At 59.6% G+C, this 18902-nt stretch overlaps 1 protein-coding gene across 1 annotated transcript in view; it reads right to left on the bottom strand.

Moving 5' to 3' along the window:
* SDK1 (sidekick cell adhesion molecule 1) overlaps positions 1–18902 on the bottom strand; it is a gene marked incomplete at both ends in the record, with an annotated part of 840970 nt that overhangs the window by 60944 nt on the left and 761124 nt on the right. Inside the window, 4 exons of the mRNA XM_079719129.1 lie at positions 1951–2010; positions 3305–3440; positions 14137–14207; positions 16673–16776. Coding sequence (XP_079575255.1) covers positions 1951–2010; positions 3305–3440; positions 14137–14207; positions 16673–16776 — 371 coding nt within the window. The remainder of the gene's footprint in view (positions 1–1950; positions 2011–3304; positions 3441–14136; positions 14208–16672; positions 16777–18902) is intronic.

Genomic DNA, 18902 nt, shown 5'->3' with positions numbered 1-18902 from the left:
CTGAGGGACCAGTGCCCCTTGAGGAGACGCGGGGGAAGAGCTCTTTCTGGCAGAGAGAGGTGTGCGAGGGGCCTGCCACCCTCTGTCCTGGCATTAGTGACACTCGTGAGGCAAAGACGCAGCCCATCCTGCACTCAGGGGAAGGTGGCAGCAGGCTCCTCTTCTGAGGGAAAGAAGCTAGGGTACAGGGCCTGGCCCGGGTTTGCCTTTTGGTCCAGAATCTCTCCGTAAGCGTAGGAACAGACGGAGTGAGACCCTGGCCCAGTAGGGCAGGCAGAACCTTGACCACCTTCAAGGGAGGGCCTGGGGGTCGGATCCGCTGCACCTCTGCTGAGCTAGCCACTCGCCGGGAGGCACGATTTGCAGGAACCATGCACCCAGGTGGTCCGGCACGCACCTGGGGCCTCGGGAAAGCCACGCAACGGGGAGAACCTTCCAGAATGTTTTGGCTTAGAGTTCAGCTGCTCTCACCATGTTGGCTAGTACAGAGCTCGTGCCTGGCTACGGGGCCTGGGCGAGGTGTCTGGATTCACACGTCATTTTCTTCCCAGGACACGGCCATTAAAACCTCAAAGGCCTCGGTTTGCCGATATGTGTACATTTCATGGTCAAGGTTCTGTCCACGTGGTCCAGCCGTGCTGCCAGACAAACCACCAGGCTTCGTCTCAACCCCGGGACTCGTGTGGCCTGGGAATCCACGGAGACACACCTGAGTGGACGTTGCTGCGTGGTCGGGGCTGCCCCTCCTACACTTCATAACCACGACTGGAGGGCCTGGACGAGACCCCGGGAGGGAGCCCTCCTCACTGGGGCCGGGCCTGCACTGGACTCTTCACCTGGCTCCTCAGGGAGGTCACGTCTGGGGGAGCGCCCGGCCCAGGAGGGACTTGGCGGAGAGACAAGGAAACAACCAGGGAGCTATGGGGGGCGTGGGGGTGAGCGAGCACACAACGGATGGACGAGGTGACGCTTGGGGAGGTGGGACAGCTCCGTGAGCCCTGCCCCGGCTGCCAGGCCGGTCAGCTGGCCCAGGTGGTGGCGGGATGAAAGGGCACGGGCTGGCAGCCGGTGCCTGCACACCTGGGGCCGGGGGAGGGCCGGCTCCTCCTCCCCCATTTATCCTCTTTCTAATCCAGCCACTTCTCTGTGCTGAAGTGAATCGCATCGGGGCCCCTCAGCCTTGCACTCGGTTGCTGAAACCCATCCCCAGCCAGGAGTCCAAGGGGAAGCAGTTTGGTTAGAGAGGAATGGAGGACGGATGGATAAATACCTGGGGTGTGTGCACGCGGGGGACTGTCCCTCAGCCTTGAGAAGGAAGGAGACCCCGACTCTACAGCACGGGTGGAACCGGAAGTGAACCCAGCAGACACAGAGGGACCAACACTGTGCAATCCCACTTCTGTGAGGTCCCCCCGGAGGAGCCAGGGTCACAGAGATGGAAAGTAGGGGGTGGGTGCCAGGGGCTGGGGGAGGGGCCGGGGCGTCTGTGTTTCATGGGGGTGGAGTCTCAGTCTGGGAAGATGAGAAAGTTCTGGAGACGGACAGTTGCCCAACAGTGTGAACGTGCTTAATGCCCCTGAACTGGACCCTTAAAAATGGTGAAGATGGCAAATTGTGTGTTATGTGTATTTTACCACAATAAGAAAGGGGCTTAAAAAATATGTCGAAGGAGCCAGAGAGGAGATCCGCCCACTCTGCCTTTCCTCCTGTCCCAAACTCGAAGACCAGCTGCCGGGACCCTGCACTCCCAGCCTCTGTTTCTAGAAGTTTCCTTTCCTGTCTCCCTGGTGGTTCCGGCATATTGCAAAGCAGTATTTGAGGGGGAATCCCAGAAACGAGAGCCACAAGTCCAAGCTGCTTCCACTGGGCCCCCCGAGAGGCCACGCGGCACTGCCTGGCTGCTTGCGGCCACACGGCCACATGGCTCCTGCTGAGGGCGGTGCCACTTACGTGTTAGCTCGTATGTCGTTAACGTGGAGCTGCTGTTCACGGTCTGGAAGCTGCTCTGGGCTGTTAGGGGCAAGCAGAGCAGAAAGGCGGTCAGCACGCAGGGAGCAGCTGTCGCGTGACGGGCTGCGGGCGCGGGGCCGGGGCCTGGCCAGGAAGCCTCTCCACCCGCCGCGTGGCGGGGTCCGCTTGCCGGGGCCCCCGCGCTGCCTGGAGAACCTGCCAGGCCCCCCCGGCTCACGAGGGGGTGGCGTGTGCTCATCCCTCAGATTAAACGGGTCAAGTTCGCCTCCGGCACGAGGTAGCCTAAGCAGCACAGGGGGAGATGGAGATCGGCGTCTCCTGGGCAATGCCTGCACAGGCGCCTCGTCAGGCTACCTGTGCTCAGGTAGAGCCCCGGGCTGAAGGGGACGAGCAGATGACAAACAGGGGCCGGGAGCACAGACCCCACCGCACCCTCTTATTCCACGGATCTGATTTTGTGACACAGCCCAGGGAGACGCTTGCTGCGGTCTGGACGTCAGCAAGGGACACCCGGGATGACGTTGAGACTGGGGGTCACGACTGAGCCAGTGCTCCTCCTGGCGGGGCCGGGGCCAAGCTGCAGCCCCGAGGCCCCAAAAGGCGGGCTGGGGAGGGAGCACGGGAGCTGCCCATAGCACGTGGGACCCTCGCCGAGACGCGGGGCCCGAGCAGGCCCCGGCAGAGCAGGCCCCGGCTCCCCGGCCGGCCCGCCCCGACCCCGGCGCACAGGGGTTAAGGCTCAAGTATCTCCTCTGACAGTGTGTGGGACGCCAGGAAGAGAGAGGAGGGGGGAGCGCGGCGGCCCGCCCAGCAGCTCCAGAGCTTCCTCGACGGCTGCTGGAAGGACCGTCAGAGTCCGCGGAGGGGCCTGGCGGCGTGCAGGCGAGCAGACAGAGGAGCCGGGACAGAAGCCGGGGCTCCCTGCAGCCGCCCCGGCGCACCCCGAACCTGCTCCACTTGGGGCAGCCCCACGCGGCACACGCCCTGCGCTGGCCGGCAGACCCCTGCCCCACCCGAGCCCCTGCCGCTCTGCTTGCCTACCCGCACCGAGCTGTGCTGGGCCCTGCGTCCCCCGCTTCCCGTCACATCCTCAGTGACATCTTTTTACCCCGACAGTCACCTCAGATGGCTCCTCCTCCGGGCAGCCTCCCCGGTCCCCCACCGGCCGGGGGCCTCTGCTCACGGCACCTCTGGGCCGTGCGCACCGTCGATGGTGGGGCGCAGACCCGCACCTCCTCCAGCCCCCGAGGCCCAGGCCTGGGGGGGGCGGATGCACCGCGGTCACAGGAACCTCCCTGCTGCCGGGCCCGGGCAGGGGGAGGAGAGAGCTCACCTGTGAGCTCGGCCCGCAGAGCGGACGGCGCCTTGGGCGTCTTGGACTCAGTGGCCGAGGCCGCCTCGTACTCTAGCTCCCGGTAGTAGATCCTGTATCCCTGCAGGAGGCCGTTCAGGCTCTCGTCCCTCGGGGGCTGCAAAGACACCACAGTCAGGGCACCTGGATTCACGTGTGGCCGCCTGGCTAGGAGGGGTGCACCAGTCTACACGGAGGGCCCTCAGCTGTTTGCAAGAAAACAGGCAGGTGTCACACTGATGAGGGAACTCGGCGGGGACAGGGCCTGCCGTGCGGCTGTTTCCCTGGAGCCTGGGGCTTCTGGTGCCAGTTGAGTGCAGCACGGGCATCTCATCCACGTCCAGTCCAAACCCCCAAGCCCCAGGCCTGAGGCCGGAGACCGTGGCCCAGGTCACAGACAGGTGAGGAAGCTGCCCGTAGCAGGCCAACCCAGGACCTGAAGGGAACCGGGGATGTGGCCTAGCTCTGCATCGTCCGCCGCTGGCCTCACCCCGTTCCCTCAGTCCCTGTCCCTTCTGTCCACCCAGGCCGTGGCCGTCTCACTGGGACCCTCATTGACCCCTCCGCGTGCCCGGTCACCCCCACTCTGCCTGACTCAGGCGCAGGCTGGAACCCACACCTCCCTCTTCCATGTCAGCGCGTGACGGCAGGGCTTGTCTGACTCTTAAGAACCCGGTGGAAGCCAGGTGACGGGTAGCTCGGTGATGAGGCTCAGCTTGAGGGAGAACGTGAGCCCAGGACCCGTGCAAACCCACACTGGGTGCAGGGTCTGGTCAGGCAGGGCCCAGCCGACTGTCCCTTTCCCTGTGGCTGACAGATCTGTCAGTAGAAGAAAGGTCGTCTCATTCCACACGGAATCCCAATGAGGCCGCGGCACCGACCCCGGTCTTGGGGGCTTCGGGCTCCAGTTTCCCCTCTGGGATCCTCAGCAAGTAAAGGATCAAACCTCCCAAACTGTGACCAGACAGACAGACCGACCAAGGGCATGCCCGTGACCCCTGGCTGGAGGGGTCACGAGGCCTTGCCTGGGGACAGGGACGCTCCCTGGATTCCTGTGACTCTACAAGGTCACTGCCTAAGTGATGCCACTGTGCCTTGGTACACAGCGTCCTGGTGCCTGAATGGAGGACACAGCTTTAGTAGGAAAGCCCCTCTGTTGTTGGTTGAACTGTGTCCCCCCAAGAGATACGCTGACGTCCTAACCCCCGGTACCTGTGGACGTGAGACCTTGTCTGGAAATAGGGTCTCTGCAGATGTAATCAAGTTAGGAAGAGGCCACACAGTGGTAGGGAGGGCCCTAAGGAAATGACTGGCTTCTTCTGGGAGGGCAATTCCATCTTATTTGTCTAAGTCCTTAATGCACTTGCCTTTTAATTCAGCAGTTACACGTCTGGAAATCTATGCTACACAAACATTTGCAGGTGTGCTGTCCTGAGTCCTACAAATACAAGCTTGGGACTAACCCCCGCCCACCCCACCCCCCAAAAAAAACAACGCCTAAACCAATCCTCTCTGGGTCTTTCCAATGACACAAAGACAACAGGATGACCTTCCAGCTGGAAGGGCACTGACAGCAAAATTGCTTGCAAACATAATCGCAGACTTTGGACTCGTGAACACCGTCAGGTATTATAATAGTTAATTCGCACAGGCACCTAAATGTTCAACGTGATGGATCCATGAAGACAAAGCACATTTTAAGAGGCAATATACAATCTAGCCATTATCTGACAAATGCTGAGACTATAAACAGACCCAAAGATGAGGACGTTTGGACATAAGGAGGACGTCACGTGAAGGCAGAGGCGGAAGCTGGAGGGATGCGTCTAGAAGCCAAGGAGCACCGAGGACTGCCGCGGCCACCAGAAGCTGGGGAGAGGCAGGGAGGGTGCCCCCTGTGTCTTCAGAGCTAACCGACACCTTGATCTTGGACTCTGGCCTTCAGAACTGTGGGAGAGTAGAGCCCTGTCGTGCTCAGGCGCCCAGTTTGCAGTGACCTGTCACGGCAGCCCCGGGACACCCGCGTGCTTTGCTGTCCAAACTCTCACCCTTCAGTCCTCGTCCCTGAACCCAGGCGCCCCCAGGATCTGATGTTCACACGAGTCCGTTCTCTGTGACTTCTTGCTACTCTGTCCCAAACCCAGGAACCAAGTGGAAGTGGACAGTGTGGGGTCCTTGGCTCCCCAGACTCTCCAGCGGGACAGCGCAGACAGCAAGCGTGGTTCCCGAGACACGGGGGGGGGCCCTGCACACACTGGCGCACGTGCCAGAGTCACCACGTTGTCGCCAGCGAGAGCTGCCACGTGCTCCCTCGAGTCCGGGCGCTGCACTGCGGCTCTGCTGCGGCTCTGACATCCTCACGGTGCTTCCCGGGTCCTTGGTGACGCCCTCACCTCACGACAAGCACCTCGGCAGGTCACTTTCCCCATCAGACGCAGACACGCATGCCTGGGAAACTTGAGCGGACTCACCACGTGGACAATCCCCGCGTGTCCATCTTGTTGGAGGAACCCAGCAAATCCAATCAAACGACACTCCTCCTGGCTGAGGGGCGACAGACCCCAGCGTGAGCTCAGGGGCAGAGAGCCACCAGGAGGGCTGCGTCGGAGCCGCCAATGGCCCCAAGCATGTCTCCTTGAGGAGCCTGTCCAGGCTCTGCCCACCGGGGGCCGGAGGGGCCGGGCTGCTGGGCACGTGCGGGCCTTGGCTCCAGACCCTCCGCGGGTGCACAGGGAGCTGTGTCTCGGGGGCAGGACTGTTCTCCGGGAGGGGCTGTTTCCGTTTCCCTCCCGACCTTTCTCAGCCACCACACCCAGCACAGAGGACCTGGGGGCTGGCTCACCTCCAGCCCCTTCCCTTCTGGTTCTGGCCGCCTTAGCAGGACCCTGGGGCCCCCTCTGAACACTGCGGACTGTCAGGCCAGAACCGCAAAACCAGAGCCCAGGGACTGCCAGGTCAGGTGAGTCTCCCCTGTTTTGCTCTTCCCTCACAGGGTTGCCAGATGTAGCCAATGCAAACACCGGGCACCCAGTTGAATTTGAATCTCAGAACCGTCATCAATGTGAAGTTTACGTTGACGGGACACAGGCGGGCTACAGGCACACCTCGCTTTATTGCACTTCACAGATACTGTGTTTCTTACCGATTGAAGGTCTGTGGCAGCCCTGAGTCAAGCAAGTCTATCAGCGCCATTTTCCAGCAGTGTCTGCTCACTTCATGTCTCTGTGGCACATTGTGGTAATTCTCACAATAGCTAAAGCTCTTTCATTATTGCTGTTATTTGTTAGGGTGGTCTTTGGTGTCTCTGCTATGACTCACTGAAGGCTCAGATGACGGTTAGCATTTTCTAGCAATAAAGTATTTTTCATTCAATCAAGTACATTGTCTTGTCTTGACATACTGCTATTGCACACTTAACAGACTACAGTAAACATCATTTTTACATGCACTGAGAAACCAAAAAAGGCGTGTGATTCGCTTCACTGCCAGAATCTCTTCATTGTGGTGGTCTGGAACCAGACCCCCGATATTTCCAAGGTGTGACCGCTGCCGCCCCTTTGCCTGAGTGCCGGCCACTGACACCCACAGGTGGAAATGTCTTTAAAATCAACTCACAGTCACAGAGTTAATGACATGAAAGGCAAGGTGGACCAGCACAGACCTGGTGTCTCCTGGATGGCGTGTGTGGACAGGCGACCAGCAGGGCACACAGGGTCCCTGGGACACATGCCTGTCCGTCCGGCCCCGGTGGCTGGACCACCACCTTGACCACTTTCTCCAGCGTTGGGCCGTCTGGCCTCTCCCTCAGCCGTTCCCAAAACGAAGCCCAAACCGACAGAGAGCGAGGAACGCGGGAAGCTGAGTGCTCTCAGGAAGGGAGGTGAGGACGGGGTGAAGCCGGGGGGTCTGACTTGGGGGCGGGAGAGAGGCTCGGTTTCTTGTTATGGTTTTTATTTTATTTTATTTTTACTAAATTTTGTCCTTTTCTTTCTTACCAATTTTGATGGACAAAACCTCAGTGTTGGAGATGTGGAAGCATCCCTGTGAGAGGGCCCATCACCGGGCGTCCTGGGATGTCCCTCTGCTTTCTCTCCAGCTGGCCCAGCCTTTGGGCTCCTGTCCTGGTTGCTGTCCCACTCTGAGGATTGCAGCGTTTCAGATCCTTCCCTTAATACGGGACGTTGCTGATGTGTTGTTTGTTTCATTTTCCCCCAGATTTCTCCCTTTAGAGTTCACAGAGTTGTTTTCAGAATCGCTTTTAGGGTTTTTATGTTGTACCACCCTCCCCTATTTAAAAATTGGTTCCGTGTGGTAAAGGCAGACACCATTCAGCGTTTAACGCTAATTGATGCCAGAGACAGGGTCGGTGCTAATGCATCACAACAGAGGCTGAGACGCAAATCGTGTGTGTGTGTTTGTGCGCACGCACAACACACGCACATCTATGCATAAGGATGGAAGGCGGCAATGTGCCCCGTCAACTCTAGTCCTGTTTTCTTATTGGTTACAGTGGAGACAAATTACAATCCTTATTCTGTAGGTCTCCCTTCAAACACAACTCTTATAACATGTGACAGAACGTTTATTTCACCCCCTTCTTTAAAAAATGCAATGGATGGAAAAGTTGGAAAAGTCTACATGTAAGAATAAAAGGAGAGGCATTTCTCCACCCAACACCTAAGCTGTACAGAGAAGGTCCAGGACACGGCGATGCATTCTCCGTGGCCCTTTGCCGACTAAGGCCAAGCAATTCCAGGGCCTCTGACCCTGGGGACCCCAGGTTGCTCACAGATGTGGCCCCTGAGGGAGGGGGGAGGCCTGGACCCCACAAGTCCCCCCGCAGTGGAGACACTAGGCTGAGGCCCACCAGGTGGTCAGCAGAGCTCCTCTGCCGCAGGGGGGACCTGCCTGCACCGCCGAGCCCTGCGCCACTGCCGGGGAGCACAGCGCTCGCCCCAGCCCTGTCTTCTAACGCTGACCCACTCAGCAGGTCGATGACACGTCCTGAGTTATGACACACGAAGTGCCAGAAAGGGAGGGCTCGCCGCAGACTGGAGCATCAGAGAGAAACATACAGGGCACGCAACCACGGAGCTGGCCCTCGCGGGAGGAGGGGCTTTTATGGGGGAGAAAAGGCAGCCCCACCTAGTGGAGGTGCAGGGATGGGCGGGGCTCAGGCGGCAGTGGGGGAGGGGCGTCACTAGGAGCAACCGGCCAGGGCATCGACCGATCGGCACTGAGCCGGGACAGGCTGGGTCCTGCGCCGTTCCCCGCGCTGGCGGCCCTCCCAGGCCCATCTGGAGCTGAACCCCAGGAGATGGGCCTGAACGGAGAGTCCTCAAGTCCACAGGAGCCTGTTAATTGGGAAGATGCCCGGGTACGAGAGACAAGACCCGGAGTGGGGGGGGCTTTTGCTTCCCCTCTCCTGGGAGACTGTGCCCCGCATCCAGGCTCACATGAGGCACCGGCTGCGCACCCAGGGAGCCCCGGTCCACCCAGATGACGCCAGTGTCCTGCCTGAGAGTCCCGGGGCATCGTTGCTGCGGAGAAGGTGGGAAGGGAGAGGCGGTGACAATGAGAAATCCCAGGCTTCCCTCTCTGGGGTCTGAGCTGAAGACAGGCAGGTGGGCAGAGCCGTCTCAAGTCCCAGCCCAGCAATGTCACCCTGGTCACCTTCCAGGCCTCTACACAGGCCCAGATTATGGTCATGGCAGCTGCAGGCACCCAGACCCCTGCAGGGAGCCTGCAAAGGTCCAAGGCTGACCCTACAGACACACAGGCCTGAGATGGGATGACAGTGAGAGAAACTGACTTTCAGGGAGTAGGGAGCTTGAGAGGAATGGGAAGGACTGGATTCAACTCACCCAGAATATCCAACAGGCAGGATGCTGGGAGTTTGCGAAAATAACAACGTCCTCCCTGGGGACCAAATGTGGCTCTGGAACCAGCGGCAAACACCCAGTCCCCAGTCTGTGTCCACACCTAGGGGGTTGGGGTGCGGGGGACGGGGGAAGGGGCGGAGGCGGCCGATCCCAGGCTCAAACCCTTCCGGCTGAGGAGGAGAGGATGCTGCAGGGGTGTGAGGAGACGCCGAGCCCCAAGTCCCGAGGCACACCTGCTGCAGCTGCGGGCAGCTCCACATCTGGCCACAGCAGAGACCACACCCCCCGTGATGCCCTCCCGGCAGGAGCCGTACCAGCCCGGGGAGGAGAGGCAGGTGGTCGCACAGCCTGGAGGGTGGCCTCTCTGAAGGCCTCACTCAGTGAGGCTCTCATGACCCACGGCGACGCACAAGGCCCGCCTGCCTGCGCGGGATCCTGAACAGGGTTTAACCACACTTTCTATTCCTCGAGCTTGGAATAAACCCTCTGTCATTTGTGAGAGGCCTCTATGACTCTGGGTGTCCTGGGAGGTCCCAGTAGGGCAGCTCCATGTGACCCACAGAGAGTTCCAGAAGCAGTGGGCCCAGTTCAAGTCCTGGCTCTGCGATGGCCTTTCAGGGCAGGCTCAGGCTGGTGCACAACCTCCGGGGCTCAACCCTGTACCTGCTACGTGTGGAAGCCGGCCTAGGTGGTCTCTAGGGGGTTTCTGAACAGAAGTCTCCCTTCACACTGCTGACCTTTCTCCCAGCCCTTGGCCCTGACGACGCCGCTCCTGTGGTTTCTGATTTAGCACGTGCCGTGGAGGCTGGGCCTTGCCTGTGTTGTGTTCGTTTCTATCTTCCCACAGCTCCTCTGCCAGGCCTGGGACACAGCAGGCGCTTAGTCAGCGCCTGTGGAGGTGCGCTGGGTGTGCTCACGTCAAGGCGACACCACCTCTGGCTGACTTCATCCTGGATCAGCCATCTGTACGGGCAGACACTTGAAGGGGCTGGGGTCCCCTCTAAAATCATCTTCACTCTGCCTTTTGCACGTCAGAAGTTCTACCAGCAGGCTTTTTGGGGGCCCAGAGCAGTTTTTCAGTTTTCAAAGCCCCCGTTAAAATGCAGATGAGCTGATCAGAGCGCACTGGCCTTGACGGCCCACTCCAGTGGGCCGGAAGGGAACCGAGAGCTGGGGACGGCCGGGAGGATGAGGGCGGGCGTCTTGTAGGCGGCAGGGTTGAGCGGAGGGAAGGGCCTGGGTGGGGAGGGGGCTGGACTCCCACCACAAGCCTCAGTCCTGGGCGAGCACTCAGGGATGGGCTGGAGCCGGTGCAGCGGGCTTTCCCAGACCAGGCAGGTCTGGGGGGACCTGGGCTTGGGGAGGGTCCACATGGAGGCTGAGGCCTCACGGCGAGTATGAGACGGAGCTGGAACTCAGCTGCTGCCGTCCTGAGGCCTGAGCCCACGATTTCCCATGACTTCCGTTTCCTGGAGCACAGAACAGGGATTCCCTCTGACGCCTGTAGGATTAAGTCCCGATGGTTCAGCGGAGCACAGGAGGCCCTAGAGAACCCGGCTCCATCGTGCCTTCCCTTGAAACACAGCACCAAAGCCCGGTAGCCGTCACACCTCCGAGCGTTTGCTCTGGCTGTACGTGATGTTTGCATAGTCGTCTCCCTGCCTTTTACTGGGGGAGTGAGGCAGGCGATAGATGGGTCCCAGGCTGAGCAGCTGGAGTTTGTCCCCTGTGGGGGGACAAGGGCAGAGAGAAGCTGAGCCCTGCCCAGATAAAAGATAAAGAGACCACGTATTTCTCATTCTTGAGGTCAAGGAGACCTGCCCCGACTACACATGTGCAGAAAGGCCCCTCGGAGGTCAAAAGGGACGGGGTGCCACCCCACAGCAGGTGATGTCAACCTACCCATAGGCCTCTTCACCAGAATCCATCTTGGCTAAGAGATGTGCGCGCACACATGGGAGGACTCCGAGATAAACCAAATACGGACTCAGAACCAGGCAAAGCAAGATGACTGGCTGAAGGAAACCCGGAAGAAATGCCCCATATAAGTGATTCAAACTACCATGAGGGCACAGCTCCTTCTCTGAGTCCACCCGTGTGAATCCATTCACACACATCTTTTTTCCTCCTAATAAACACTTTACTCGTTTCACAACTTTCCATCTCTTTGTGGGAATTCATTTCTATAAAGCCGATGGGCCAGGGCCTTGTCCCTGGCCACTGGTCTAGTGGCCAGGATTCAGGACTCTCACTGTTGCAACCTGACTTCAATCTCTGGCCGGGGAACTGAAATGCTGCTTCAGGCCGCCGCAGGCCGAGGCCACCTGAGATCAGGAGGACCATTCATCCTGTCACCTCCCACCTCCCTCTGGCCAGACTCAGCTGTTCCCCTCCACTGGCTTCGCACTAATGTGCATAGAGCTCAATGAACTAAATGGAAGCTCTTCAAGGTCTGGAATCTGTCCTGTTCACCTCAAGGTGCTCAGCACCCCAAGCCAGAGCTGGTCCTCTGCAGACAACAGAGCAAGTGGTGAGGAAAGGGACAAAGGCCAAGAGCTGTCCTGAAGAGGCCCTGCCGTCCTGCCCCCTCTGCCCAGGCAGCCGCAACACTCCTCTTGGGAAGGCGTCCTGTACAGCACTGAGTCCCCCCTCCCCCGAGTCCATCGTGCATGATGTGATCTGTCCCTTAGGACGTTTTCTTTGCTAGAAAACAGCCTCAAAATCCACTGCAGTCACACGAGGGGAAATGCATTTGAGTGACAGACTGTGTGACCCGCTGGAGGTTTCAGAACAGCCAGCTTAAATGTTGTGATCAATTCAGAGATGTGAATGCCCAGTATGAGCTGCACTCAGTGTGCACACAAAGCCACCGCTGTCTAGAATATACACGCAAATCCTTAGATTCCAAACAGCACTGGACCCGTGAAAGGCACAGATTGATCATCCTACTAAGAGGAATCAGATCTGACAGGCAGCCCATTCAAATGGGTCAACGGCCTTGAAATTACAGGCAGTGTTTTCATTTTTAAACAAATTACAAAAAAAAAAAAGTTTACAGGTGAAACATTTCATTTGGAATGCAAATCTATATTTAAATGTAGTTCCTTTGTTCTGCTCACTCTGATTTAGTAAATTACTCGTAATTTTAATTATACTTCAATTGCCTGGCAGTTGACAGGCATTTATTTCCACAATGCATCATCCTGACCACCTCCTGTTCAGGCTTCCTGGAATTAGCTTGTTCTGCTGGGGTCTGAAGGCGGACAGCTGACAGACACACATGCCAAGCGCCTTTGGTGCGGTTCTCGCCACTTCACAGAGTGTTCTAGCCGCAGCTGAGGGCTTGCAGCCCAGCGGCCAGAGGCGGGATGGCCGGGCTGACAGCCAGCACCTCGTCCACGGCCATGTATGCGGAGGCAGTGAGGTGACATAGCCCTGAGCCGCTGCCTTCACAGAAAAGGAGCTCACCTAGTTACTGGGCAGCCAGACCCCAAGCCGACACACAAAGCACAAACCTGGCAGCATTCAGCACAGCCCGAAGGACCCATCTGCTTTTGGTTGATCATGTTAGTGGACGGTGGGAAACAGAAGCGCTCAGGACCTTGAATTTCCATTTTGAATGTTTCCCACCTCCCATCAGAGACCCAGATGGAAGTCAGGGCTGTCGAGGTCTAACGGGCCTTGGATCAGAGACCTTGCAGTGACGTCAGAGGTCACCTTTGACCTCCTGTTTTTATGGAGCAGGAAGCTGGAGCCAGAGAGGCCTCTGGGGATCAGAGTCACGCAATGGCAAACTGGGGCCTGCAGACTGAGCCCGGGCCCTGGTCCTCTCCTGGGGCTCTCTGCCCCTTTCCGTCCCGCCCTTTCTTCCTGTGCCAGTGCAGTGCACCCGGCCGAGATAAGCCCCCTCCACTCTCCAAGGCCACGTCCAGACCGTTATTTGTGCTTGGTTCCCGTTGATTCTGGATGTGATTCCGGCATTATCTAGACGATTATCATCAACCCAGAGGAAGACTCTCCTGCCCACACAGACCACAGAGGCCACTCCTAGGCAGACCTCAGCTGCCCGTGGCTCGAACCCAGACCACAGCCCTGCCCTCTGTCTGCCCTCCCCACGGCCTGCTGGCTGTAGGCACTGCCCCCGCCCAGGACGGCGGCCCCCATTCTGGACGCAGGAGCTTCCCTTGTTGGCCAGATGCTGTGCCCATGCTCATCACCGCCCTTGGCCCCTGCCCGTCGGTCTGTGCGCCTGCCCGGTCCAGCTCCAGCCCTGCTCCTGAATTAGCCCCCTGCGCCCTGGCTGGATCCCTCGCCCTCCGCTGGGCTCGCCCTCGGGCAGGGCAGCCTTCCTTGGCGGTTCTGCCCCTCGTTATTTCTGCCCTCAAGGCACCTCAGTGTTAGCGAAAATGATCCAGAAGTGGAAGTAAGGCAAAGAGAGGGCAGCAGGTGCTTTCAGTGTTGTGTTAGAGCGCTGTTAACAGCTCACCGAGGATCATTTGATTATTTAGGAGAAGGTTCCTTGGTTTGACTAAAGACTTGGAACTAACAAAGATACATGTCACCCTGTTGATGTTTTGTCTGGCTGGAATTAATTTCTGTACAAACGATAAGCCGGTAGGACGTGAACCAGTCTTGCCACAGGAGCCTTGCTCTGTCTGCATCCTTCTCCAAAGCTCAGCCCGTCTGTGCTCTGGGCAGCCCCCTTGACGCCCTGCTGGTCCCCTCAGTGCGCTGGGCACGAGTCCATTACGCATGCCACGACAGTCCCGCACTTCCCGTCTTGGAAGTTACACTCACCATTTCCCCGCACGGTGTGCAAGCCCAACTGGCGTGTCCCCTTTGTCCCACTCCACCCCGATCCGGGGCCCAGCAGGTGCCAGCTGACCAAGCGGTCGCATGAACGGTTTTACCATGGGATTCTGGGGCCCTTACCTCCCACTGGATCAGAACAGACGAGGTGGTGTGTGGCGTCACAGAGACAGAGCTCGGAGGCTCTCCTGGAACTGAAATACGAGAAAGAAGAAGGCAAGGATAAGGCGGTTCTGCCTGTGCTCGGCGGCCGCTTGGGCCAGCTCTCTCCCGGTCCCGGTCAGGAGGCAGGGCCAGGCCCAGCCCCCCGAGAGCCGGGGAAAGCTGGCCAGCCAGCATCCAGCCTCCCTCTTCCCTGGGGATGCCCTGCCCCCACCCGCCAGCCTGTGTCCAGGAGAGAAGGAACCTAATCCCGGTCGGGTGATCACAGCTCACGTCCCTGACCTTCCCCCCAGGCGGACCCCCAAGAGAGACACGCGAGTCTGGGTCTCTCCACGGGGAGCTGCTCACACCAGAGAAGGTGCCTGGGGAGCCCCTGCGCGTCCCAGATCTCCCCGGGGGCCACACCTCCCCCAGAGGAGGAGCATGATTTTTTTGAGGTACTCAGGTCAGAGCGACTTCCGAACAGGACAAGTGATCAAGCCAGGCCACAGTGCCCTTGGCTTTAAACACGGACGTGACTGTCAGGGACGGAGGCTGACTTCGGGGGCTGGAGGGACGTCTGCCCCGGGCTGGGTCTCGGTGGCGGCTCTGCCCCGCTCCCTGGGGGACAAGGTGACCCCTGCCCACAGCCCTGCCCTGCTCTGTGGAGCGTCTGCCATGCCCAGCAGGCCTTCCTGACACCCCTTCCCCACCTCTGCTCCCGCTGGGCCTGTGCGGCCCTGTCTCAGCAGTCGGATTGGCCTCCTTACGGCTGCCCCACGGTGACATCCTGACACCCGACACACGGTTAAGGTTCAGAAGTAGGCTTTGAGCAGGATGATGGAGGAGCTCGCCCCGCCCCGCCCCGCCCCGCCCCCAAGGCGTGTCTGGCACAGCATCCCGACGTGGCCCCGGGTCCCTGCCCTGTGAGTCTCCCCTGCACCTGCCAGGCTTCCCCGTCCTGCCCAGGGACAGCTCTCTAGGCTGCGCCCTCCGACCTCCTGCTGGCCTATCTTAAGACCCTGATCCAGCTTTCCTGATCACACAGGATTACAATTACGGGGCGGTCTCAGTACCCTAAACACTGTTACAAGGAAACGTTTATTAGCAAACCATCCATAGGCTCCCAAGCCCCTCCCCCAGCACAAGGCTGCCCACCCCTGGAGTCAGTCACTGCCTAGAGCTGGACTTTGAGAGGATGCAATGAAAACACAAGGCCGTTCCACGGCAAAGAGAAATCGCAAATCTCCGAAAAGGAAGATGACACGATAAACGCATCCAAAGGAGTGATCTGAATATGAAAGGGGTGAGAGAGGCCCTCTTCTGACTGAGCCCGTGAGGGGCGGAGGGGGGCTGGAGGGGGCGTCCTGCTTCCACAGTCCTTCTCAGAGACACCCCCCCAAACCAGCGTGCTGCATTTTCTTTCTTCTAACAATCAGTGCTCAGCTGAAGTGGAACCTTGGTTGTGTGAAACGTGGGGTTAAAGCGGGAGCCACAGAAGACAACCTCAGTTTCTCCAGGGCCAGGTCCCGCCCCTCCTCCCCGCAGTTGGGGCTGCAGCCTCCCATGAGCTCGGAGGGCACGTCCCCGGTCAGGATCACCAGCGGGCCCTGGTGGCTTCTGCTCTGTTGCAAATAGTCTCTGCGTGCCCCTGAAGAGCTAGAAGGGGCCCCAGAACCCCTTAGCTGGTCCTTCAGGTCACTGGCGGCCTGGTGTTGGAGAAGCCGCCCTCCCAGGTTACAGAAAGAGCAGAGTTGAAGGTGGGGGGGTCCCGGGGTGAGCAGGCGGACACGGGCTGGTTTGAGCCTCGTTCCCCTGCTGCATTAACGGGGGGGAGAGGGTGCTCGGGGCAGGTCTGGGGATTATCATAAAGCACCGCTGGGAGAGCTAAGGGTTGGGGTCTGCATTCCGGGATCAGAGCCCAGCACTGTTACGCAGCAGCATTCCTTTCCAACCCAAGCACCCGCCTGTCTGCTGGGCGGACTTGAGGACACCGTCTCCCAGCTCCCTTGAGCCTGGTTTGATTATCGATTGCCAAACAAACTCACAACGGATCTTCAGGCCCAATTCCTCTGAGCAGGACAGGGCGGGTGCAAAGCCACCTGGAGCTGTTAGGGGGTCTCACTTCCATCACTTAACTGTTCTTTTGTCAAGTGACAAAACTGGGTGGCTCGTGAATGAGAAAAATGGGGAAAACCTCTTAAAACGCAACTACCCCACGACATCTATCTTTAATGACCCTATCAATTATTCAGTCTCAGGGATGCTAATGGATGGTTGGGGTTTGGAAGCCAATCAAAGAAACCTCCTCCATTTGGAAGCCCTTGAAGTCTTGATTTACGGCCCTGGGCTGTACAGGAGCGCCCAGCTTCTGCTGCTAATTGAATTCCGCTGCCCACGGCCACTGCCCCCACTCCCCGGGGTGACCCCTTCCTGGCCCAAGACGAGAGTGGGTCTCTCTAGGAGCCAGGGTTCCGGGGCGCAAAGGCGGCAGCGGGAAGCGGGCCCCCTTGCTCACCGTCCTGCAGCGTGGTTACCGCCTCTGTCTCCGCGCTGAAGTCGCTGTCCCCAATGTCATTGGTGGCCTTCAGGCGCAGCTTGTAGGAGGTGAAGGGCCTCAGCCTGAAACACGGAAGGGAACCGTGACCACAGAGACCTCCGCCTGTCCACGGGCCCAGGCGGCCGCGAGGAGCAGGCATTCTGGGGCTGCGGTCGAATCCCACCCGGCAGCAGCGAGCCGGGCGCCCGGGACTGTCTGGGGAGCAGCTCCCAGCACCCAGCGCTGGCTCACTGGCCAGTCTAGGGAGACAGGAGATTCCCGGGGTGGGGGGAGCCCAGAACTTCCCAGCAGGGGGATTGGAGTGCTTGCCTAGGGCTCCTGGGGAGGGACCACCACTTCCTGCACTCAGAGACACCTGTGCACAGCAAGCAGCGCGGGGGACTTCCCAGGAGGAGCTGATCGCACCGGCGCAGGCTCGGAGCATCGGAGCACGGGGAGCAGGCGCGCACCTCCTCCCGCAGCCCAGCGCTCCTCTGCGGAGCTCCGTGCCAGCCCCGCCGGGGCCTGGCTCCAGGGGCTGCCCCTGCCCCGCCCCCTCCCGCCGACGGAGCCGCGCTCGAGCAGCGCCGCCCCATCTAGGCCGCAGGGCGGCTCTGCAGGGTAGAGCCGTCACGATTCCTGTTTCACGGCGAGGGGATAGAGGCCCCCGCCCTCCGCCCGAGGACTGGTCAGTGGCTGGGGGCGGAGGCCGGAAGAGGGGTCTCGCCCTGAAGTGACACTGCCTCCCACCTTAGGTAAGGCCAAGACAGTGTCGGCTGTCCTTGTGAAAAGACGTCCCCCTCGGCCCACGGATGAGACTTTCGGGACGTGAACGCGCTCCTTGGTGCCACCACTGCAGGCTTCCCCCCTCCCTTCCATCCTTCCTCCCACCCACCCAGACGGTCCGTGTGCCCAGCGCAGAGCCACGCTGACGACTGAGGCTTCAGACAAACTCCGCCGTGTGGACGACACACAAACCTTCACCCAGTGCCCCGGCGGCGCCTCCCTAGCTCAGCCCCGTTCAGCACCCGGCTGGCTGGCCGGCCGCTGTCACCGCCCTTCGGGTTTTACTTCCAGAGCAGCAGACGAGGGCCCTGCGTCCCCCCTTCCCTCCCAGCAGCGGCTGTGTCTGAGGCAGTGGCCCCGCTGTCCTCCCTGTTTCCCGGGACCGAAGATCCCAAGTGATTCTAGACGCTCCCTCCCCGTCCCTCGAGTCCAAACCATCCCCAAGTTTCCTCAACTTGGTCTAAGCACAGCCCTCCCTGCCTCAGACCAGCCCTTCCCCTGGCTCTGACCCAGCCTGTAGACCAGTGGTTTTCAAACTGAGCACCGAGGAAACCCTGAGACTCCGAGGGACCCTCTGGGCGTCCGGGGCCTCCATTCCCCCTGCATCAACCAACAGCAGCTCCACTTCCATCTGGTCTGTAACTGGTTCTGGGTGACACTTTGTTTAGAGAAAGGATTCTGCTTTTTGAAACACTGACAACCATTTTTGGAAACCATGATCAGAAAAGTTTTCTCTGCCTCTGTTTTCAAATCGCCTCCTGCGTAAGACCGATGACAGCGGTCCTCTGTGAGCTGACACCTCGGGGGGCGCTCTTGCTTCCCAGCCCCCCAGAGCCGACTGCACCCTGCTGCTTGCTAGTCCATCGGCGCCCCGATTCCACAGCCAGGGAAAGCGGTGACGGGCAACCCTGCCTCGGCCCTGGCTTTAGTGGAGACGCTTCCAAAGTCCCACCCTGAAGGACGGTCTGGTTTTGGGGCGACACCCTTTATTCAGTTAAAACAGACAAGTAAGCTCCCATCTGTCCCCAGCTTCCCAGGAGGGATGTCACGAATGGTGGAGGTAACCACGTGTTTCCTCCCCCGGCCTCCATCTCACCCCGTCTCCCCATCTGGGCTGACAGCAGCGCCCACGCCGTGAGGCTGTTGCTGGGATGAGTTCAGGAGACGGGCAGAGGGGAGTCTGGCCCACAGCCGGTGCTCAGAACCGAGAAGTGGTCGTAGTGCTCTTGCCCGGCAGGTGTCAGCTTCACCAGCTCCAGGCGATGCCTGGCCCCTGCCCACTGTCCCCGACGCCCCGTTCATTTCCTCGTCTCCTCCATCACAATTTGTAAGTAACTGTTTCCTTGACGACTGTCTGTCTTCTTTACAAGACTCAGGACTCCTTGGGGACAGGGACCAAGGCCTCATTTATTGCCTTGTCCCC

Source organism: Hyperoodon ampullatus (assembly GCF_949752795.1).
Source record: "Hyperoodon ampullatus genome assembly, chromosome: 14".
Taxonomy (NCBI): Eukaryota; Metazoa; Chordata; class Mammalia; order Artiodactyla; family Ziphiidae; genus Hyperoodon; species Hyperoodon ampullatus.
This window is presented reverse-complemented; position numbering and strand designations above follow the sequence as displayed.